Source organism: Lagopus muta, chromosome Z, assembly GCF_023343835.1.
Source record: "Lagopus muta isolate bLagMut1 chromosome Z, bLagMut1 primary, whole genome shotgun sequence".
NCBI lineage: Eukaryota > Metazoa > Chordata > Aves > Galliformes > Phasianidae > Lagopus > Lagopus muta.
This window is the reverse complement of record NC_064472.1, coordinates 48923612-48947688: the sequence shown is the minus strand read 5'-3', so window position 1 is coordinate 48947688 and position 24077 is coordinate 48923612. Positions and strand designations below refer to the sequence as shown.

General features: G+C 41.3%; 1 protein-coding gene across 4 annotated transcripts in view; it reads left to right on the top strand.

The window, feature by feature from the left end:
- Nucleotides 1–24077, top strand: part of PJA2 (praja ring finger ubiquitin ligase 2) — a 293785-nt gene that overhangs the window by 245308 nt on the left and 24400 nt on the right. Inside the window, exon 1 of one of the 4 annotated variants that reach the window (XM_048931371.1) lies at nt 9836–10041. The exons of 1 other annotated variant lie outside the window; for it this stretch is intronic. Coding sequence is in view for 1 of the 3 variants with exons in the window: in XM_048931370.1 (XP_048787327.1) it covers nt 10298–10700 (403 nt within the window). In the remaining 2 variants the exon portion in view is untranslated. Of the gene's footprint in view, nt 1–9835; nt 10131–10293; nt 10701–24077 lie in introns of those variants that run through there. 2 more of the 4 variants (XM_048931372.1, XM_048931370.1) reach the window with 2 other exon arrangements.

Genomic DNA, 24077 nt, shown 5'->3' with positions numbered 1-24077 from the left:
CACACTGCAGTAGACCAGAAATACATGCTGACAGCAGGAAAAGAATCACAGTTTGGCAACCTGGCCTCCATGGCTGAACAAAGTCAAAGGCATCCAAACAAGCAGCCCCCTCCTCAGAATTCTTCTTACAGTTATATATTATATTATAGATATATTTTCTATATTTTATCTACAGCACTTTCTGGCACTAAGTCCAAGATGAAGCCAGCAAACCAGGAGCAGAATAAATTATCAAACCCAATAAATTTTGCCTGCTATCCACACTACCTGCCAATTTTGAATGGTTTCTTTATCTGACAGAGGGAACTCTGATCAAATTGCAACATTACTTAACAACCTCTGGGTTTAATGACCTATCTCTACTTTTGAAATATGTCTGGAGTTTGAAACAGCACGGTAAAGTTAGAAATGTCCCGAATACCTAATGCTGATGTACATTTGTATTTAATACAGTAGCTTCAGCACTTCTGAATACTGATGTTTTCACAATGTATATGTGCACATCCTGTAAAGACAAACATTTTGACAAATGCAGAAGTCAGTGAGTGAGAAACATCCAAATATATTCACTGGGCCAGCAGTCAACAATATGACTGATACCCAAACTGTTTCTAGCTCTCCCTCACCTTCTAGAAAACTGAAGTGGTCTGTTGTTTCAATGAAATTTACTCCGCTAAGGAACTGCACACAAACTTTGTTCTGCATTTAATTAAAAAAATATTTATCTGTAAAAAAAATTTTTTGAAGTGCACTTCTCCCCAGCCTTTCAAATGTAGCCTTTTTCCCTTCTTGGAAACAGTGATACTCACTTTGTTTTCAGCTTCCTGCTTTACAGACCTCTCAGCACATTAACTCTTTGGCCTTTCAGACATATGTCTATTGACCTTACGGACTGTTGCCTTTTATGAGTTCTAACCATATGTCCAGATCCCACGGCAACTGCAGCTGTGGATTACCGCAAGGCAGGAGATAAGAAGTGACATCACACACTATTGTTGCTGCCCTCGCCAGCTCAGCAGCACAAACATCCATGCTATCTGGCATTCAACGGATTTCCCCTCCATGTTCTGCTCCAGTTGTAGCAGACGAGACCTGTACGATGGTCACAGAATTACCCCAACAGTTCTTTGGTAGCTGTTCTGAGACAAACGGTGAGGTATCTGTGTGACACGCTGACAGCTGTAATCTGCACTGTAATCTTTGTCATGCTGAGACGCAGGGTCTGAGTTAACCATCCAACGGTGCTCCTCTCCTCCCTGTACAAAGGCAACCGCATCACCGCGGTGTCATGAAATTACTGTCTATCAGCCCATAGCTACTCCAACACAGACTGCTTTGCAGGAACTCCCACGTGCCTCACAAAGCACGTAGTTCTGACCCTTCTTTCTTTACCCACCAGCCGGGGCTCTGAGCTCTCTCTAGAAATCGACGAAGAACGCCCCGCTCCCCACCAGCCGGGGCCGGGCCGGGCCGCTCTTGCAAGATGGCGGCCTCCGCCCCCAAAGCTTTCCGGAGGCGCCCAGGAGGGCAGCAGGCGGGCCGCGGCACGCCGCTCGATGGCCGCCGGACGCCCGAGGCACCATAACAGCGCCGCGGCGCCACCTGGCGGCCGGGTGCGGGAGGGCGGGCAGCGGCTGCGCTGCGCTCCGCCGTCCAGGCGCGTCGTTCCTCTGGAGCCGAAAGTTTCTGGTTTGCTCTAGCCACGCTGCCTGCTTAAAGAATGTAGGAAGCACTGCTTCCCGTGCACCTCTGCAACCTGTGCCCCAAGGCTTCCGGTGAAGACCTCCCAGAGTCATCCCACTTAGTAGCTGGATGCTTTGGAGCATCATGACGGTCCATCAGCTGTGGCAGACGTTCAGCTCTATCCTTTGGTACTCCTGGAAGTCAAGCTGCATAAAGGCACGGCAGAGCAGCACTTCTCCATCCCCTGCAGAGCATCACGGCAGCACATGAGGAACTGTCCTGTGGCACCATAACAGCTGAACATACATCTCTGGTCACAAGCTGTCATTTTCTCTTTTACTGCAAGAATTCCTCTCACCTTCATCCACCACGAGTTCATCAGGGACATCAATGTGGGCTTTTTTATTCTTTTTTTTTCTTTTTTTTTTTTTTTCCCCCCTAAGAAAATAGAAAACATGCAGTAGATCATAACAGATAATAAATATCTGCATGGTGCTATGACGTGTAAATTCTTCATGGTGCTATGACGTGTAAATTCTTCATGGGCTTCAGGTTTGCATATGTACGCATATTAAAATGTCACTTTTTCACAGTGAAAATCTATACAGAAATGTCTTCAACAACAAAAGAAAAATAAAAAAAATAAAATAAGAGACAGAAAAACAAAAACAAACAAACAAACAAACAAAAAAACACCAGAAAAACAGAAAAGGAAAAAGAGAAAGAAAAAGAGAAAAGTGGAAAAAGGAGAAAAGGAATAAGAAAAAGAGAGAGAACAAGGAAAAGAAAAAGAAGAAAAAGTAAAAAGGAATTTAAAAAAGAGAGAGAGAGAAAGAAAGGAAAGTAAGAAAAAAGAGGAAGAAAAAAAAGAAAAAAGAGATAAAATAGGAAAGAAGGAAGGAGGGAAGGAGGGAAGGAGGGAAGGAAGGAGGGAAGGAGGGAAGGAGGGAAGGAGGGAAGGAGGGAAGGAGGGAAGGAAGGAAGGAAGGAAGGAAGGAAGGAAGGAAGGAAGGAAGGAAGGAAGGAAGGAAGGAAGGAAGGAAGGAAGGAAGGAAGGAAGGAAGGAAGGAAGGAAGGAAGGAAGGAAGGAAGGAAGGAAGGAAGGAAGGCAAAGATGAAGAAGTTAACAAAATGATTTCATAAAGTGAAATTTTGAAACATCAATCATTTTGCAAAGTAACATTTAATTTTTTTTCTGTATAGTATGACTTTTTAATTTTGTATAACAAAAACTCTAAACACTGGGAATATGCTTTCATTTGCAAATGATTCTGAATCATTTACTTCCCCCCCACACACCTCCCCTCCCAGCCTGCTATCCACACCCCTCATCCCCCCTCTTATTTTTTTTCTGTATAAAGTATTACTGAAGTCCTTTCTGTAGATCCTCTACAGGCAGGCAGAGTAGATCACAGCAGATTTTTCTGCATCTTCTGCTCAAGTGAACACTACGCCAAAATTAATTGTGAAGATCTACAAGTGTTGTGGGGTATATCTCCTTCTATTTTACTATCTTGATAATAACAGACTTCATTTTTTCTACATTCACTACCATCAGTGAGCTTCCAAAATATGTAAGTTTTCTACATATAACAATGTTACATGTTACGATATTTCCAATGACTTACTTTAATATATGCTGTAAGCTATGGGAAAATATGAAAGCCAAATTCTGTGTGTTTTGTTGGTTAGTTTCTCTATAAATCCTTTTTCTGAGGGCAGATATAGGCCAGGCTACTGCCACCATATTTATTTTCAATCCTGATTTATACATGGACAACTAACTGTACTGGATCTCATTTTTTATGTTATCTCTGGAACACACAGGACTGACTGCTGTCTCTTCAAATCTGCCCAGTGGTGCAGCTTCTTAATCAGAGCTGACTGATAAATTTTCCATATACCTGGTAGGTGGAAAATACCGGAACTTACATGCTTATAAAGGTAGAATGGTTGCTGGTAGACTTTTCTCCATTGACATTAGATGAGATATTGCTGCAATGAAAACGTTCTTCCCTACCTAGTCTCTAGACGATACATTAAAATATTGTCACTAGAAAATATTCATGTTTTGTTTGGAAGTGTTGGGAAGCAGTAAAAAGAGAAAAGTTCAGCAGCAATTTTGCATGTTACAGCAATTGTTTTAAGTGAGATAATTGTTGTTTGTATCTTTATTAACTGGCTCTATTTAAATAAGAAATCCAACTGGCCAGGGAAGATTAAGAGCTCAATAAATAAAAAATTATTCAGGCCATGTATGTGGTCCCCTTTCCTTGCCAAAAAACAAATTAGGTTTAAACATGTAATAGAACAAATAAAATAAGCTTGGCTTTTACAGCAGGATCTGCGAGGCTTGTATGAGTTACACAGAACTTTCAGATTCTGCCAACATTCTCCTAAAGTCTTACAAATAAAAGACATGGTGACAGCTAGAAGTTTCTGAAAGACAGAAAAATATCTAGCAACCTATAGGATAGCAGATTATCAACATACACAACAAGATGGCTTGACTGGATCAATATGTATATCCAGTTTAAAATTTCCTAGTTGTCATACATAATGACTGCACAAAAATCAATTATTTTTTTTCTCCAAGATTTAGTAAAGTTGCCATCTGGTTTGCTAGTTACATCAATAAAATATTACAGGTGCTCTTACTGAAACAGAATGAAGATAAGTATCGAGATAATTCCTATAATAACTCCCAGACAGATTTTTGTTGGCAAAAAATCAATCTTCTGCAAATGAATTATACCACCCTATTTATTTTGGAAAGTTTATATTTTGAATTTTCAACTCCTCTGCTAATTAGGATGCTTGTATCATTTTAAAATCAGTTGTTCTATGATGAGAGTTCTGGCAGGCCTAGTCTTCTGTGGATGAAAAAAAATGATGTTGAACTAACATGGCAGTTATCTGACACGGTGGACTATGCTGCTTCTTTCTCATTGCAGTCTGTACAACTCACTGCCTTTGAAACATAGAAAAATTTAAAACTGAAGGAGACAGACAAACAGTTGGATGTATTGGGAAATCAAGCTGCAGGTACAACATATTGAACCATGGAATTTGAATATTTAAATTTTCTACTAAGTCAACAGCATCAGTTTTTGGATCAGTTCACTCTTTAATTAAGCAATATCTGAGCACAGTCAGATTTTACCTTCCTCCTAAATTAGTTTATGTTACGGAAGTATTTGCCTTCCTTAGACTTATCTTAATAAAAGGGGTAAAAATACCAGTGAAAAACCATGAGGTTAGTTTCTATTTCCAAAACAAGTACAGAATTCATAGCTTCAGTCAAAGCATCCGACACAATTCTGTTCTATGGTGCTAAGAAAGGAGGACCCTGTTCTTTTCTCTGTGCAGCAAGATTATCAGTGTTAGGCAGTCATCATAGGTTCTCTAGGGTAGCAGAATTAGAGACTTTATAATTACAGGGTGGATATCTATAGGGAGACATCAAAATTCCTCCTTAGCTGTTCACATAAGAACTCATGATAGCACAACCGGCTATAGTGCTATAGCACTATGCACATAAAACATCTTCAAGTGGTCTTGATTTTGAGGAAAATTTGCTAAAAGGTATGAAAGACCAGGAACTATTAAATGTAATTTTCTTATTTTAATGCTGAAGGAACTATAGTATCTACAGCTCAGGTCACCTTGGTGATGAGATAATCATAACCTAAAAAAAGTCTATCTCTCTTTGTTAATTTGTTTAGCTAGATAACTGTGGAGACAGCAGATAGTGGGGGGAAACAAACAAACAACAAACAAAAAACACTAAAGCAACAACTTTAGAGTACCCAAATTCAGCAAAAAAAACCCAACAAAACAAAAACCAAAAAACCTGAAATACTGAGAAATTTGATTAAAAGCCTCACACAGTGGTATCACTATACAGGCTGAGATTTATTTAATTTAAGCAATAGAAGATCAGAAACAGAAAAAAGAAAAAAAAAAAATCTGTTCACTCTATCTAGGAAAAAAAACCAAAACAAAAACAACTCCTGTCGACACAAATATGGAAATCCTCACAAAAAGCAGGCAGTTTTCGAAGTAGTATGTTTTTTTCACAGTACTTTCTGAAGAACAATTGCATATAAGAGTTTGAAATACATGCTTGCCCAACTTGTGACTCATACAGTTTTTTTCCTGGTTTAGGACTTAGTCTTCATCCAGGCACCTACTAAATGTATGAGTGCCTTAACCCAGTAGATCTGCCTTTTGTCAGATCAATTTTGTCATTATTTCAAGAAAAAAAGAACTATCTTGAGCAACTGTGTATTCAAGAGTGTCAATAAAAAGGCTGAAAGAATCATTCGGAAAAATACAAAGCGCAGACTTTACTGCACAACAGTGACACAATTCCCAGGTCACACTGTCTTTGCCAAAAATACAGTCAGAAGTAAAAATGTATCAACACTGTCTAATTTTGAACTTGCATCTTCCTGCCTTGGAGCACAATTTGATTTGATATTTATAAGTACATTTGACAGATCACCAATACACTAAGACGAACCCTTCCATGACGACTGAAGCTAAAATGCCAGGCTGTGGGCTGGAGTTCTGAGGCACAGGCACATTTTCCATTACCCCCGCTCAGGAAAGGTAATCCTTATCTTCTCAGAGCTTGGCCACGGTAATCTTTATCTTCACAGAGCAGCTGAAATGCTTGCACTGTGCAAATTCAAAAGACACTTTTGTTCAACTTTTGAGGAGATAGAGAGCTTTCCAGAATGTTTGCTCTTTCTCCTTGACTGGGCCAGGATTTATTTTTTAATTTAATCATTTCCATGATATCAACAAAGATAACATAGCATACCTCTCAACTCATCTTGCTCCTAAGAGATTAAAATTCATTTATCTCTAGTGAGCTCTTGGCCAGGGTAGAGTGGCAGAGGTGCAGGACTGGCCTAAGCCCCAGCTGCTGCAAAGCTGCAGTGCTGGACAGAATAAGGCAACTTGTACAGCCATGGTGGAAAGCTTACCTAGGGGAAAGCAGGTGCAAGTCCTTGCTTCCAGCTTTGTTTGCCCTTATCAGCGAAGGAGCCCACATTGGACATGGATCCAGGTCTTCTTGACAAAAGCCCTTAACTTTACTAACCAAGCACCAGAAGGGATGGGCAAGCTTGCAGCCTTGACAAAGTAGAATTTGTACAAAAATTTGGAGATGTAACACTGTCTTTCATTTAGTACATGCCCACTGTACTCAGCTCAAGTAAACACTGACTGAATTACTTCAGCTTCTCTGGGATTTGGCATCTGAAATATTTTGCACTCTATTCTGAAGAGCAAACCTCAACACTTTTGGAAAAATTGTTAGGCGTTCTCCAGTTCTCCTGGTTAACTTACCAAAAGCAGAAGCTCTTGAAATGAAAAAACAAAACATTTTCATGTGTATTTAAAAGCTAATCCAAGGGTCTGTTCTTAGAGACAAACTTCATCAATTATTGTGACCATTTCAGTTACAAATCATAGTATTTTGAATAACATTCCTTCTCAGCAGCACCCCTTTGCTGTTTTTCAGTGCTTCATCAAAATTATTTTAACTAACTTAAAATCTTCTATCTTCATTCTATTAACTGAATCTTTTATTTGTCTCAAGTTTTACCTGTTTTGTTGTTGTTACTGTTGATTTGTTTTGCTTGTTTGTTTTTTTAACTGAAACACACAATGCTTTCCTTAATTTACAGCCATATGAATGGAGGATAAGAGGGTACCTGCAGCAGCCCCTGCACACAGGACCCATACCCACAGTGCACAGCCCATCCCCTCCCATGGGGGCTGGCAGAGCCAGCAGCCCCTGTTGCAATGTCCCCTGGTGACCAGCACTCACACACACACCACACCCTGCATGACATGGCCCCTCTGCCCACCCAGCCCACCTGCCTGCACTCCAAACCCCTTGCCCACCCACAGGGCCCTGCAAACTGGCTGCTCCCAGTCATGGCTGGCTGTACACACCTGTGCTTACATTCTTGTCCCATGGACACCCACACTTGTAGCCCCTAAGCTCTGCTCACAGTTTGCCAGCAGATGTGGACCTCCCACATACACTACCTCCTTTTCTCAGTCAGGTTCCCAACAGATTAGGGCCCCAGCCAGACAACCTAGCTGGAATAAACCTTCACACCCTCTCTCATACCTTCATCAATCCACGTAGCTGACCACGTTTGGGTCCCAATACTGCCTACTTTATCCATTGTTAGGTCCATGTCCTTGTGTGTTTTTATTTATGGCTTCCTTCCTTTCTCATTATCCTTTCTGGCACTAAAAAAGGCCTGTGCCCAGATAGCCATTAAGGAGCAGGTGCACTCCCTTCACACACCCCTACAGTTTGCAATAGAATTTTGTTACAGGAACATATCATCCTGATGTTTTTCATATCTGCCTTTTACTATTCTGTCATATTTTTATTCAAATATCTCTAGGAAGAAGGATGAACTTGATGGATGACGATAACGTTCCTCTCTTGCTACAAAACCTAATAATTTGGAGTTGTGAAAAGGATGATGCTCCTGGATGCGGTGGTGTTTTCTGGGCTCATACTGGACACAGCATCAGTATGTGCAGCTATAACACAGCTTCCTGATAAAAAAAAAGCTTGGTTTGGAGACTGTCAAGATTTAAAAAATCACAAAATTCTACATGCCTCTCACTTAGATGTATTAAACACAGCTCAAGTAGCAAATCTTTCTATTTATGTGTTTATTTAGTCTTTTGAATACAATATGGATGCTTCAACAGAGTGGAGATGTCTCATCCAACCATTTAAAATTCATTAGAAACTGTTAGGCTTCATGAATTTCTGGAATTCTTCACTGAAATATAATCATCCATGAGCAAAGAAAGTTTTCAGGAAGAGTTCACACATGCTTCTCAGGTACAAGTTTGCATGGGAGTAGTGTCCTTCCAGTTAGATGCACTGCCAATACTCTTGCTTTATTTCCATGGATTGCTGGGTTAATGTACCAAGAAGAGTACTTACAGAGGCTAATTATAACCCATCTGATTATTTTCTCTTGCTCTGTATATGCTCATCTATGCTGGGCTCTGCAAGAAGATAATCTACAATAGAAATGTAACTTCTAAGTTATATACTCTCTGCTGCTGAGGGATTTAAGCTCTACTGTTTGAGTAGGCAGTCTATCAACACTAGCCTATGTTGGTCCTTCTCTATACTGCAATGTATATGTTTGGTTTACCTGTCTGTCAGTCTGCCTATGTACCCACCAGCATACTTTTTTACTTGTTTTGAATTCTACTTGATTTTAGTGAAAAATTAACAAAAGGAAGGAACACTGCAATAACAATTCAGCAAGTTTTGCAAAAATCAGAAGAAATGTAGAGGAGAAAGCAAACAAAGTTAGGAATTCTGTGAGCATGAACTCACCAGTTTTTCTGTTTTACATGGCTTCCTAGGTTTCAGTAGGTATATGCATACTAGCAAAGTGCATCCTGACTCCTGTCTTGCTTAACATGGGAGGAAACAAGAACTGAGCAGATGAGGTAAAAGATGTGTGGAAGGGCTGTAATAAAATGGGTGACTGGTGGGTTGCTGTTGGGCAGCAGCTGGAGCATGGGACACACTCAGGGAAACCCAGTTTCATTAGACCTCCTGTTGAGATAAACTTGCTTTCCTGCTTGCGGGGGGAAAAAAAAAAAAAGAGGTTTATTGGCTACCATATGTCAACAAGAAGGTGTAACTGTTTGTACGTGATCCACTCCTAAGTGGAAATGTTGTGTGTACAGCACGTACAAAACACAATGCTAAGTAGTGGATAACACTTGAACACTTTGGCTGTAGTTGGAAGCAGGCTACATCCATCATCCAACACTTCTTTCAGCTCTGTTTGTGCAGGAATTTCAGCTGCCACTGGAGCACAGAGACACCTGAGACTGTGAAGTGACACAGGACTCTGTTAGCTGAAATACTTTGGACAGAGCAAATGAGCAAGGAACTAAGGAACTAACTAATCACTGCAATTTAAAAAAAAATAAAATTGCTCAAATAATAGCTGAAACCAGGTTGAGCTTCACCAGGGCACACAGGGCACGTCCCAGCCTCCTTTCTCTACGTCACAAGCCTACGGTCCCTCAGCACGGAGCCTCCGGCCTGAGGGCGGGGCCTTCCTCCCTCCTCGCGATGCAGCAATCGCCGGTAACTCCGCCCCTCGGTCGGGAGAGACGCGTCTGTAACTCTCGCCCCTCGGTCGGAATTGGTCTTTTCCTTTTCCCCTTGGCCAGATATTGGCTGCCGTTCGCTAGCACCGAGAGAAAGGATTGGCTGTGCTGAGGGCGACGGGCAGGCTGTGGTTGCCGCTGGGAGGCGTGCGGCCGGGCCCGGAAGGGGTGAGTGCGGAGCCGGCTCGGGCCGCAAGTTCCGGCGGGGACCGCGGCTTCGCGGGGAGGAGGAGCCGAGCAGGGCAGCGCCGTGCCTTGTAAAGACCCCAGGGCTGGCGGCCCGCCTAGGGAGTCGCTAGGGGCTCCCTCGGGAGCGAGCGGCATGGGGGCTGGGGGGAGGCCGAGGGGCGTCGGGGCGTCGGGGCGTCGGGGCGGTGGGTGGGAGCCGAGGGGCCGCGGCGGGCCGGAGTCCTGAAGCGCGGGGATGTCGGCAGAGTTCCGGGCTGACGCCCCGGGCTCGGTGAACGGGCAGCGCGGCCCGAGCCCAGCTGCTGCCGGGCCGCGCCCGGGCCGAGCGAGAGCCGCTGGGCGAGGCCAATCCGGGCGGGCTCCGGGCTGCCGGCACGCCCCGCGGCGGGGTGGGGGCTGCTCAGCCGGGCTCCGGAGGGGACGTGCCTCGCCAAACATGAGTGGTTCCGTAAACACAGCGGTGCGGCTGCTCGGATTGGGCCTCTCCCTCGTTTGGAGGTCCTGGGGGACGTGTGCGTGCGCTCTGGTGTTGCCGCCGGAGCGGTCTCCGCAGCCGTCCCGGGTTGGGGTGCCCACGGGGTCGGCTGGGTGCCCACGGGGTCGGCTGGGTGCCCACGGGGTCGGCTGGGTTACGGACGGTGAGTCCACGTCGCGTATGAATAATGCGCATCTGTTACGTGGCACGTGAGCTCTCGTGATCAAAAATGGATAGTTAGTATTGCAGCTCTCATCGCAAGTGTTGGTGTATAGCAGAAACATGAAAGGATGCATTTGTGGGCTCGGAGACTGCAGTTAGGCCCCTTTCCCACACTCCGCTACTATCAGACACTTCTTCCAGTGTGGTTCTTGAGTTGCATTTGCCTGCGTACATATTTAAGGAGTTTAGAAAAGCCTTTTTAAATGTATATGAAGTTCTTTCAAATTGTGTATAGGCAAAAAGAATCTTGTAACAATAAAGAGCGCTGACAGACTTTTCTGTTAATACACAAATCATGAATGCATACTTATGGATGGAAAGTTAATTTTGGAAAAGTATGTATATTTAAGTTTGTCTGAGCAAATGCAAATAGCAAGCTTATTTATTGTTGAGTCATACTTGCTTAGAACTGATTTCCTGTTCTTTCTCCCCATCTAAAGAAAGAAAATGTCTGGAAAAAAATGGATCAGAAAAAAGTGTGATTTTGGAGTGGTATTAAACTGCAGGATCAAGGCAATAGTATGAAATATGACAGTTGCTTATTTCCATCACCAATACAATGAATTGCAGTGCAGTGTTGATAGTATGCGTGGGTTTCTGACGAATGAAGGCCCCAGAATAAGAGATTTATAAATTACTGCCTTAACTGCTCTCTTGAAAATGTTTGCTTCTGTTAAAACAGTTTAGCATACTAAGTAAGGAATACTGATGTAATGTATTAGATTAATTCACCAAATACTGAAATCGGTATTAGTAGCAAAAATTAAAACTGCTTTGGCTGCTGTTTTTACGTAGCAGTATACATGGCGATCTTTAGCAATTGCTGGGTTGTGTGTGTTTTGATTCTTCATCTCTTAGGTCTCATAAGGCTTGTTTTACAGTAAAAAAAAAAAAAAAAAGTGACTGTTCTGCAGGGGCAGGAACCAGAATACCCTTGTGCTGAGGTCAGTGTGTAAGAGTCTGTGGCAGTTGTTTGGCATTTGAGGGATTGAGAGTTGTGGATGCAGTTGAAGTTCCAACCATAAAATTTGCATTTTGATAAGTGTTTACAGTAGTGTTTCTGAATATTTTGAATAAAGTATGTGGAGTAAACTTGTTCTAACTCATTTATTCACTGATATGATAACGATTCCCCTGCATTTTCAAGGAAAGGGCTATAGAAGTCTGGTAGTGTCCACTACAGTGCTGTAAAGAAGCTTCAGCAGTCTTGTTTCTGTGAGGTCGATTTGAAAGTAATGCTGTGGAAATATTTATTTCCATGGAAACTACAACAGATATGAAGAACACAATAATGCTTTTTGATACAGGAAATTCTCATGCAGAAAACACCGTTTTTTGGTGTAGTCACTACTATTAGCTATGTGTTTTCACCAGTTGTGAACAAGGGCCATGTTTGTAAATTCTGCACCAGTGGAGGTGACTCGCTGTTTCACAGTGGCAGCATTGTTGTTAGGAAATTGTTGTCCGCACAGTCCAGCTTTCACTGTGCACATCCATTGTTTGGTCACTGTAACCATTCAGCAAGCAACATGTATGTCTGTGGGTGAAACTTACTCTACATGGAGAAGTTCACTGGCACACCTTTGCTTCGTGTGCTTGTTGATGTCAGATGCCATTTTGTCAGATTGCCCCCCCTCCTCCCCCCCCCTCCCCCCCCCCTCCCCCCCCCGTCATCTGTCACACAGTAACAAAACAGAATGGAATACTGGTGTGAAGGTTTGACCTCTACTGCTATACCACCAGCATCAGGAAAACTAGAGGCGTTACTTTGGGAGCAGCCCAGTATATTTGGTGATGTGTTTGTACAGGTCCCCAAAGGCTACTTTGCACTAGTTTTGCTTGACAAATGCATTTCTAAAACTTCACTCACTTGAATATTGTTTCATGATACAGGGACAACTTTGAATATGGCATAAACTCAAATCACTGGAAGATAGAACAGTAACTCCAGTGTTCTGGTCAGAGCAACAGTGGAGGAGAGATGCTTTGCATGCCCTTAAAACTTGCTCTCTTGAGTGGTACTTTAGACAGTACTTTCTATCAGTCTTTGAAGTTTCAGCTCCTGTGATTTTTTGATAGGCTTATTTGGATAAAACATGCTTAATTCTGTTAATCACAGGAGCATCCTGAAGTGTTTGGGGGTAATGCTGTACTTAATACAAAGGCACTTCTTAAGTTGTTAAAGTAGAAGATACAGTGCTTTCAAGAACCTTGGTTGCCTTAAAGGTGTCTGGTTGGCTGTTTTTGTGATACTTGTGGAGTTGGTTATAACTTACTTACACTGGAAACAGGTAATTATTAGCAAGCTTATGGCAATGGGTAGAATACTCTGCAAGAGTGACAGAGCATACAACCGTGTGAATTGCTGATTGCTTATGTGTCACTGTAGAGGAAGGTATCTAGAGAGTATGCTGCCAATAGTACTAATCATAAAACAGCTTTTCAAATTTGATTTATTTCATGCATGATGTTTTGGTACCAGACCCATGCAGAGCATTTTGGGTAGGTAAGTATGTGACTGGGAGCAGAAAAAATTCCAGTTGGCACATACATCTGTTCTTTGATATGTACTTAGTTACTCAAACATGATCTGAAAAGTTTGGAGGTGTTCAGATTCTAAATTCTCCTGTGGCTTCTGGGTGTTGCTCTAACGTCTGCAGCACCTTTCTCCTAGATGCTGTGCAAGAAGAAAAAACCCCAGGGTGATAACTGAATGAATATGAAATGAGACTTGATAACACAGAGAAGTGAAATACAGAAAAATTACCCTGATCCTGATGGTGGATTGTGGATGATTGCTCAGATTACTGGTAATCGGTTACACTAAAATGTCCTTCCCCATCAGTTTAGTATCAGAAGATAAATCTGAAATGATCAGGAGAAATTCCCATAACTCAAGTGATATTAAATCTTTTTCAAATGACTAAATAAGCATTCTATTTCAATTTCTCAGTAGCTCGTATTGCATTATAAACAGGTGAATGTCCATGGTTATTTGAACAAGATATTTGTAATTCCATAACAGCTTCCGGAAAGTTGTCCATTAACAATTTTAAGCAGTTTTGAGAGTCAGAAGTCAACAAGAGCATTTTTGACCCCTGAAAACTCACTCCTTCCTAATACATTGGGTACCTCTAAGATTGGCAGAAGAGGCTTCAAGTAAATGGTAGCTGTATTTTAAAAGGAAATGATAAGAAAATCAAGCATTTATACCACACCCTGTGAAACCAGTGTCATGTCATAGAACGTTTCAACTGTAACCATCTAGGAGTTTTTAAGAAAAAAATGAGATGTGCAAAAGCAGAAAAATGAAAAGGTGATCAGTAGATAAATGGTGATTTGTCATCTTGAGTTTTGTGAAAGCAAGCAAGTAGTAGTTGGGAATAACACTGTAGGTCCTATCTTACTTTGCCCAACAGGGACTGGAAGAAAAAAAAAAAGTAGCAAAATCCTATTCTCACCCTCACATAGTTAAGAATGATGTGAAACTCATTCCTGTGTCATTGTGATCCCAGCCTCTGGGAGAAGAGTACATGTCTGAAGTTCTGGTGGGCTTAGGGCCAAGTGTGGGAGTGTGAGTGTGGGGAGGCACCTTGGGAAGGCTTTAAGTCTGACCTTTCCCTTCGCAATCCTGCCTTCTGAAAGCACTCACGTTTGCAACTGCCATCTGGCAGCTTTAATTTATTTCCTTTAGAGCATTTCCGTGTGTTGTTTCTGAATGTCAGGGAGGTCTTGCTCCATTTCATCTTTTTTAAGTATGATGTTAAAAATTATTTGCAGAATGCTAGATCCAGTTTTGACATTGATCAGGATAGAGGGATTAACTATGCACATCCTGTAGCCTTCACTCTAATACGACTTGGTGTGTTGCTGTTCACTGCAGCGTAGTGGAAGTATTGACTCAATGCGGGGGCCTCTATAACCTTGTGCTCTGTTTTACAGAGCTGCACACCAGCAATTATTCCTGATTTGGTAATTTGTTCAGTAGTTTATTCCTACTAAACAGCAATACCCTGTTGAGAATTCTCATTTTCTTAGTATGTCTGTGATAACCCCTTCACATTTCATGTCTAAATTTCAAATTCTATCTTGAGAGCTGACTTTATATAAGTTCTGTCAGCTGGATCAGAGGCTTTTGTTACTCTTACATCCAAGAAGGGATGTTTGTGGGGAAAAAAAAATAAATGTTTAAAGCAGTAAGGTTTCACTGTTTCTCACAGGGAAAAAAATAGGCACTTTTGAGAACAATTTTCATTACTATTTATAGTAGGTAAGTGCTTGTTCAGTTTGGGTTGACTTTCTTCTTCCTTAACTGTCTCTATTAGAGACAACAATAAGGTTCCACTGTTCCTCACAAGGAAAAAAATAGGCACTTTTGAGAATGATTTTCATTACTATTTATAATAGGCAAGTGCTTGTTCAGTTTGGGTTAAGTTGACTTTCTTCTTCTGTAACTGTGTTAGAGACAATAATGCAAAAGTACATCTTTGGACATGACGTGAATTCTGTCTTTTCTGAGAGCGTCTAGTACTTGAACTTCCACCCTGGGATTCTGCTGTCATCTTGTGCTTGCTGTGTTTATCAGCAAGAAAGGAAGTGACTGTTCTGACTTCTTAATGTACGTTGAGGTCATCTGCACTGATAAAAGTAAAACCAAACCTAGTCTACTTAAACTGTGTGAAAGTTTTAGCATTTTGCTTAGTGCTGGCTTCTGTTTGTGGCCTTTCAGCTAAAGAGAAATGCATCCTGTTAATGGTGGACAGGCTGGTTCAGTCCTGTTCTGTGGCTAATGGGGTGCAGGGATTCACAAAGCTGCACTTCTGGAAAAGGGAAATAGGGGACCCCAAATAATTAAAAACAGCAGCGGCAGTGATCTGAGGAGAAACAAACTAATTTAGTAAATATGGTATCAGAATGCAAGATAACACGATATATTGCAATATAATTAGAATTGAAGCTAATAGATCAAATGTAATGAGAGAAAGAGTGTCCAAGAGCTGTAGGCCTTATATTAGTGCTGAGGTGATACATGTGGTCGGAATGAGCAGCAGGGAGCAGAGCTGAAAAAGAGAAGGGAAAAGGGACCATTGGGTCCCCTACCAAGGCCTTATATCTTTTCCCCCTGAGCAGTAATGATAACGGAACAGCAAACAGTTTTCTGGGGAATGTAGTAGTTATTCTTTTCCAGGATAGGCACCCAGACCTCTGGGAGAATTAACTCTCCAACTCCCAGTGCACTACATGTTATGATGCGGAATACCAATAACCAAAAATCATAAAACCATGACACATCATTATCAGAAAGTTTGTAATGGGAGCTGAAGCTGAAAAAAGAATGTGAAGGTCATAGGCAAAGGAAAGAGAGGACAGATAAAAGGAGGGCTTTTTGAGTAACTCTGAGTGCAAAAGAGAAAAGGAGTCAGACTATCAGTACATGATTTATTAAAAAAAAAAAAAATTGGCAGTTTTTTAAAAAGCATGAGAGAAACTACTTCTTTATGTCTTTGTCTTTAGTTCAGTTGAACAATCATAGGACTAGGGAAGGGAGAGGAGTTGGGTGAGCTAAGCTGAGTGCTGCTGCCCAGAGGTGAGCTGTGTTGGCAGGATGCATCGTGTTGGGTCTGGCTCCCCCTTCTCAGACAGCCCCTACAGTACTGGGCTCTGCACCTGTGCCTGGAGCTGCCTTGATATTGCAGCATGTTTTGGTGGCTAATGCTGGCACAGCTTCAAGGCCTTCTCCAGCTCCCCCAGAACTAGCAGACAGTGGGAAGCAAGAGGTGAGTGGGGCATGGCCAGGGCAACTGGCCCACACCAGTCAGAGGGATTTCCTGCAGTGTGTTGTGTCTGGCTCAGCAATAAAAGCTGGGTGGGGAGGCTCTGATTGTGAAGGCATGTGTTCTCCCAAAATCTCCATGTATTGAGGCTCTCCTTCCTGAGATGCAGCTGATCATAGCTTGCTGATGGGAATAGAGAGTAATTATTTTATACCTTTGCTTCTATACAGCCTTTGCTATTTTACTTTAATTAAGCAAGTCAAGTCCTTAAGTGATTAACTCTTTTTTTTTTTTTTTTTTTTTTTTGTGTGTGTGTGTGTGTCATATTTTCTTCCCCTGCCCCAGGAAGGGTGATAGAAATGTATTGCAATCCAGCAGCCCTTCAGTTAAAGCACAGAGCAAATCACTGTAGGGGCTGCTACCCAAAGACTTCTTGTTTTTCCAAGCTGTAATGCTCTTTTCTAAAGGGAGGGTGAGGCTTGTTCTTAATTGGTTAGAGCATATGATACATACGCTGTCCTTATCTTTAAAAGCTCTTAGTGCTTCAGTTGCTTAATCTTTCCTGTCTCTTGAGTTGAGTTTTATTGTAGAATTTCTGCAGAAGCTGTTCCTCAGGATAAAAACTGGAAAAGCAATTATTATGGTAAGCCAGTGCTGGCAGTCAGTAAGGCAGATTTGCATGTCCTACCAAAATCAGTGCTAAGTCAAGGTAGAGGAAAGTCAAACTATTTCTAGTTCTGGCCTAAAATGTGAGCAAGGCAGTGCAAATAAACTTGACGTCTTGTAGAATATGAACTGCTGCTGGTTAAATGTTGTAAGGACAGTGAAACATCTGATGGAATAGTTGCAGATCATGGTTCAGTGGAGAGTGAATCCCTGGCCGAGGAATGTAGGGACCTTGGCAGCAGGGTTGGCACAGTGATCCCTGGTTCTAGCTGCTTCCTTCTGGCTTAGTTGTGCCACCTCAGTTACGCTGATAGAACTGTTACCTGGGCTTTAAAAAAATCAGACCCTTAAAGAATGGGATTTGTTAAAGCTGGGTAAGTTAGCTCGATCCAATTGACAGGTTGACAGCTGAAGCAACAGCAGAGTGATCTTACCTGACCCTGTCCATTTGGCTGAAGTGAGTGGGCAGCAGCATCTATGTGGGGATTCCCTACACCCTGCTGACAGGAAGAGCCTCAGTGATGGTTAGGATCTGTGCAGGGTCCTCAGCTTTAGGACTGTGCCTAGGGGCAGAAGGAGGTTCTGACAATGCAGGGGTTTGTAGCTATTCTAGCCCTGCAGTGGGGGAATCTGCATATTGACTAATGCATAAATTGAACCATGTACATTCCAAAGTTTAACTGGACTGGAATATTTCAAAACCTCCATTTTGCAACTCTGGCACAAAATGCATACAAAAAGCAGCAAACTTTAAGACAAATCTGAAGTAGAAACTGTGTTCAACACTGAAGTGAAAGGAAGCTGCTGTCAGTGGTGTTAACTCATACGGTATTTGGGGAGAGATTCAGATTGGTATCAGAATATTTTGCAGTGGTCTTTATTTACGAGTCTTTCATTTTAAAACTGGTGGAGGAAGTTTACTTTATTTGTTAGTAGTTATTCGGTTTTATAATATTTATTATATGTATTACACATTTATTACCTTCTTTTAGGCAATTCCAAGGCATGTCTACTGTGTTACCATAGTCTAATACTTCAGCATTTGTATGATATTGTGCTATCTAACACTAATTTCTATTGGTAACAAAAATAGGAGCATAAAACCTCCTTCAAATTTATGTTCTTCTGTTGAAATTTAAAGCTTTTATTCTGAAGCAGCATTTTAGAATTTCCATATTCTAAGTTGTTGTTTTATGCCTAAATGCAGATGGTTAGTAATGTGTTTCATCCACTATCACCAAGCTTCAGACGGTGTAACAAAGCAGTATGCAGATGTTCTATCTCTGATAGGTGGCATGTTTTTGGAGGCCTCCTCTTCCTTCTGTCTTTTCCTATGTGTTCCCAAAAAACAGTCTGTTATGCTCTTTCACCTAACAGCTGTGGTTTCCAGTTGCTGCTGTTGCAAGGAGAGGAGCAAGCACTATTTTCTTGGTCTCTTTATCTTCCTTCTGCTGGAGTCAGAATGCTGCAAAAATCTTTGTTCTGAGGGTCTGCCTTGTTCTGGGCAGGATGTGTTCATGAGGACAGTGCAGAGCAGAGGTGGGGTGAAATATCTCTCAGGTGTGAGAACCTGATTCTGGTACTGTGTATGCTTAGGGTCATATAGCCAGTTGATATTACTATTTTGCTGTCAGTGGCATTGATTCTACCAAAATTGATAAGGTCAGTCTGGTAGACTGGTAGCACAAGTGTGCGTAAATACTTCTAGAGTTTAGTTTGATGTGACATAATAAATATGAAGAGCTCACCAGTGTTCTTGGAGTTCACAGCGTGTAAATCTGATGGAGTTGTTTTTCTTGACTCTCTAAGTGGTATTAAATGCAGAATTACTTTGTCATTAAAGTGAAGGAGATGACAATAAGCATCATTTATTTTTTTTTTCTCACAAAGACATTCAGATATCTTTAATTGCCTGTACTGTGCTTCCAAAGTTAGGCCCACAGTAGGAAAGTGTGATTGTTTGCAAAAGGGATCCTTTGCACTAGTGAGATTCCAGAAACCTAAATTGGTCAGTCTGTTTGAAGATACAGCCAGCTGATGTTTCAGTCGTTAACAAAATAATCAGTTTATGTAATCCAAGAGGTAAACAAGAAAAGGTTTGTTTTAATTTAATGTGAATTCAGCAGAAAGTCAGACTGACGGCTTATTGAACTGGGACTGCGGGCTAGTTTCAGCAGCAGGCAAAGATAAGGAGCTGTGCTAAGTAAAAACATTGACTTAGTGGAATTCCTGTGCTCAAAGGAGAGTGCAAAATGACCTGGAAGGTTAATGAAAAGACAATAACTAATGCCTGAAAAATAAATCCCTGAAGCATGTTCCATTTGTTAGTATCAGCTCAACTATGTGTATATTGCTTATGGAAATAACACTGTTGTGTTCTCAAATATCCTAATGAACAGTATAAAGTCACTGCTAAACCAAATACTGAAGAAGGAACTTCTAGATAAGTGCATCGTGTTCTTTAGTAAAATGTTTAATTTTTATTTCTGGTGTGCTTTTCTGAGGTGTAGATAAATCCCAGTCAAAGAAGCTGAATTCCCTTTGAACATTCTTTGTTTTGAAAGTGAATTTTCTAGTTTTTGTTTGGAGTTTGTGAACATAATGTATTTCAAGAATTTCAGTGCTAATCTGGCTGTAGTGGGAGGAGAGGTGGGAATTGTGACAGTAGCATGATGTTCTAAATTATTCACTTTTCTGTCATTTTTATTCTGTGGCTTTTGTGAACTGAAATGATAAAATCTGTCTTGTCCAGAGCACTGCTGCTTGTAACACTGAAAGTTCTTTGTTGTTGTTGTTTAAATCCAGGTTGAATAACTGGAGTCTCCATCTAGGCAATTTTGGATGTAGAAGCAAGCGTAAGTTCAGGGGCATATGGCTAATAGCTTTTGGAATAGAATGTCTTACTTGGGCTAACAGCTTTCAGAAATAACTGCTCAGGAAAAGGTAGTTATTCTACGTCTTCTAGGTAAAGCTAGCCAATGCTAGAATTTGGTTTTAGATTTTTATTAAGATAGCTGAAAACAAGCTTTTTTCTCAGAACTTTTTATTTATAGATAACATAGTTGAATTAATGTGTTGTGGTGCAAAGGATGAGGCACAACTAGCAACTTCATCAGTTTTACTATTAATTGCTGTGAGTCAATGCAGAAGCATAATGTTTTTTGTTTTTTTTTTTCTCTGCATGAATGTAGTTGCAGATGGGGGAGATGTGGTCTATTTTGTCGTGGTCAGTTGTAATGGTCACTTCTGGGAGTTGTCACGGCAGCAAATATTCCATGACAATTTCCCGAAGTAAGAACACTTTGGAAGAGGAAGGGTGGTGAAAAGTGATTTTTTTAATTTTTTTTTTCTCTCCCTCCCTCTCCATGACTTTAATATGATAAGCCTATCAGTACAGCAGATCTCCATGTTTTTGGTTCAAACAGAACAGTAGCTACAATTTGTTCATGATGTAGTTTCCTCTGTCTCACTTTGTTGAAGAAGCCTTCTTTGTTTCTTTGCCTTACTGAACGTAGTTGGAGAAACTCTGAATGTCTTTCCAGTTCTTAAGCGAGCCAGAACTTTCTACTAAAAAAAAATGCTGCCACGGAAACCTTTTGCACTGTTTCATGATCAACAGTATACAAATGTGTTTTGTGCACTGAATGTGCAGCTTCTGTCAAGAAGCCTACTGTGTTCAGCTAAATAAATGCATAAATATCTTCAACAATTACATTTCTGTAATTAAATAAAAAACAGCTTTTTTACAAACAAATAGCATGCACAGGTTTTCACATCATTGCTCATTAACGTCAGTAAAGGAAAGGCAAATGCCAGTGGCTAGTGGGAAGGCAGGCTCCTCCTTAGTAGTTGAAAATCTTTATCAATTTATATTTAAATTTATCTGAGCACAAATTTGTTTTGATATCAGCTAGTTGGAATAGTGAAAAGTATCTACTAAGAATTTATCTCTATATTTTTCTTGTTCTATATCTATGCAGTAAACACTGCAGAATCACTGCAGACTGTTTCACAGCAATTATATTACAGTCTGAATTTAAAAAAAGATAATAATAACATTCTTTTGGTCAGTGTTCTCACATGCTTTGAAAAGGAGACAGCTGGAGCAAATGGAGATTAATGAAAATAACAAAGTGTTGAATTGATGAAGGCTGTAGGTGAGATGCAAGTGCAATTAGGTGAACCTGCCAAATTCAGTGATTATAGGGTACAGGCTGAAATTTGGCATATATGGATTCTTGGCTGCTCTTTCTATTTAATTGTTAGTGAACAGACTCTTTAGGAGGTTCACAGGTTTGCTTGGCTGGTTTTTATACACTGGTAGGGAATAAAATACTCCCAATGGTCAACTTCATAAATGAGAGTTTATCTAATCTATATGTTATCATATTCATGATGGGCCAAGATTATGTATGAGGACAGTCAAAGCAGATCATGTGGTGTACTCAAGTTTGTTCTGTTGTTTCTCTGTTTAAATGTATGCAGACCAAGTTAGAAAACTCAGTTGTCTTCTTTTCAAGCTACAGAAATTACTAGGTGCAGAAAAAAGGGCATTCCATATTACAACTTTTGAACAACAGGATTTTATTAAGGTGGCTTAGATACGCTTTGATTTCTTTCATTTTCATAACTTTTAAAAGTGCTTCTGTGAATTCTGTGACTCTGAACAACATGATGCTGTCCAATTGAGTTGCTGAGAACAACGGACCAGACAAGCTTGCCTGCACCGGTGGCCAGTTCTCCTGTTCAAGAGCAGGGTACGGCACATTTCACACCCACCCAGGTGGTGGCAGTTTATGGGTAGTACTGCAGACCTAGGCCGTGCCTGCCTTAATCCCAGGAGACTGCTTCTCTGCTTTCTAGAGTGCAGGATGTGAAGGGGTCAACAGGATAATGAAGAGTGGAAGACATTGTAGAGTGAACAGAGCTACTGGGGGATGTAGTGCTGGAGTCTAGAATCCTGCTGAGAGTTCACTGAGTCACAGGACAGGAGGGGTTCCAGCCTTGTCAAGTCTGGCTCCATAAACCTCACTGATTTGTGTTTAGGACTGTGGTCAAGGTAATGGATTGTTTCTGAATGTCTGTGTCATGGTACAGGGCAGTGAACAGCTCTTTATCTTGCCCAGGTGGCCAAGAAAGCCAGTGGCATCCTGCCTTTGTATCAGAGATAGCATTGCCAGCAGGAGCAGGGAAGTAATCATCCCTCTGTACTCAGCACTGGTAAGACTGCACTTGGAGTTCTGTACTCAGTTTTGGGCCTCTCATTACAAGAAAGATATAGAGGCCCTGGAGTGTGCCCAGTGGAGGGCAGTAATGCTGGTGGGGGAATGGAGCAGAAGTCTTATGAGGAGCTGCTGGAGGAACTGGAATTGTTTAGTCTGGAGGATTGGGAAGACCTTATTGATCTCTACAACTCTTTAAAAGGAGATTGTGGCAAGATTGGGATCGGCCTCTTCTCTTGTGTAACTTCTCTTGTGTTTGGACTAGGGGGAATGGCCTCAAGTTGCACCAGGGGAGACTCAGGTTGGACACTAGGAAAGGTTTATTCTTCTGGTTAGGTGCTGGAACAGGCAGTCCAGGGAAGTGGTGGAGTCACTGTCCCTGGAGGTGTTCAAGAAACATTTAGAGGTTGCACTGAAAGACATGGTTTAGTGGGGAAATATTGATGGTAGCTGGATGGTTGGACTGGATGGTCTTGCAGGTCTTTTCCAACATTGGTCATTCTGTGATATATACATCTACAACTAACCTTTAGTGCAGCATTACTTCTGGAAAAAGGAGTATTTTGTGTGGTTGTTTTTTTGCTTTTTTTTTTTCTTGTTTTGGGAGTGGCAGTATGAAGGGGGAACACTGGCGCAAATTTGCTGGGGAAGTCAGATGGACTGAGTCCGGATGCTCAGGCTTTCTGTGCTACAGCCTATTGTCAGCTGACTATAGGGAATGGAGTCCTCAGTGCAGCAGTCACAGATGCAAAATAGTCTGCTGCTTTGCTTTTATTGGTGAAATACAGTACCTCAGAGAGCCCACCTGTCTGTTTTTTCACTGTGCAATTCAGGAACTACTCTCCTGGGTTTTGTTTTTAAATCCAGCTCTGGTAACCTGAAATAATTTTCTGGTTTATTTTCTGCTTCACGATTGGTGCTAATGAACCTTTGAGAAATTCAGGCTTCTTTCTGAAACAGTGGAGGTGTGGCTATAACCGTCTTTAACCTAACACACAGATCAGGTCTTCCACTAGTTTCTCATACTTTAGTTAGAGGTGTGTTGCATCAGGACCAAAACACATCCTTTCATTCAGGCCTTGGCTTTTGTGAGAATGTGTCATCTCTCTTGCATAAGTCTGTCCTATCAGCGGGTGCTGGCAGTTCTTTGAGCAGGCTGAGTAAATTGAGCTTTTGTGTGCCGGGCAGAATGATGCCCACTGCTAAGGATGGGAGATTACCAGAAGTAGAGAGAAGATATTCTGTATCTTGAGAACTTTGTTTATCAAAGAGTTGCTTGTTGACTGATCTCTGGATTTAGATGCCTAATTGCTGCCCATTTCAGGCATGCAGATGAATAAATGCGTGGTGCCTACTCACATTTGTTATCTAGGTAGAAGTCATCTCTTCCCTTAATCCAAATGTGAAATCCAAATATTCAGTAAAAGGTAGAAGTTTTCACTAGTTTAATCTAATGAACTTCTTCCAGGGCAGAATAGCATCTTTTAACAATAATTGAATACAAGATGAATGCTCCTAATGTGAAAGAATTATTTGGAACAGAAAAAGCATCGCATGCAACTTTAAAGGTCTAAACAGCTGTGAACATTAAAACAACAAAAAAAATCCAAATGTTTGTATTCAGAAATTTTGACTCTCCCGAGTGGGCATCTGTTT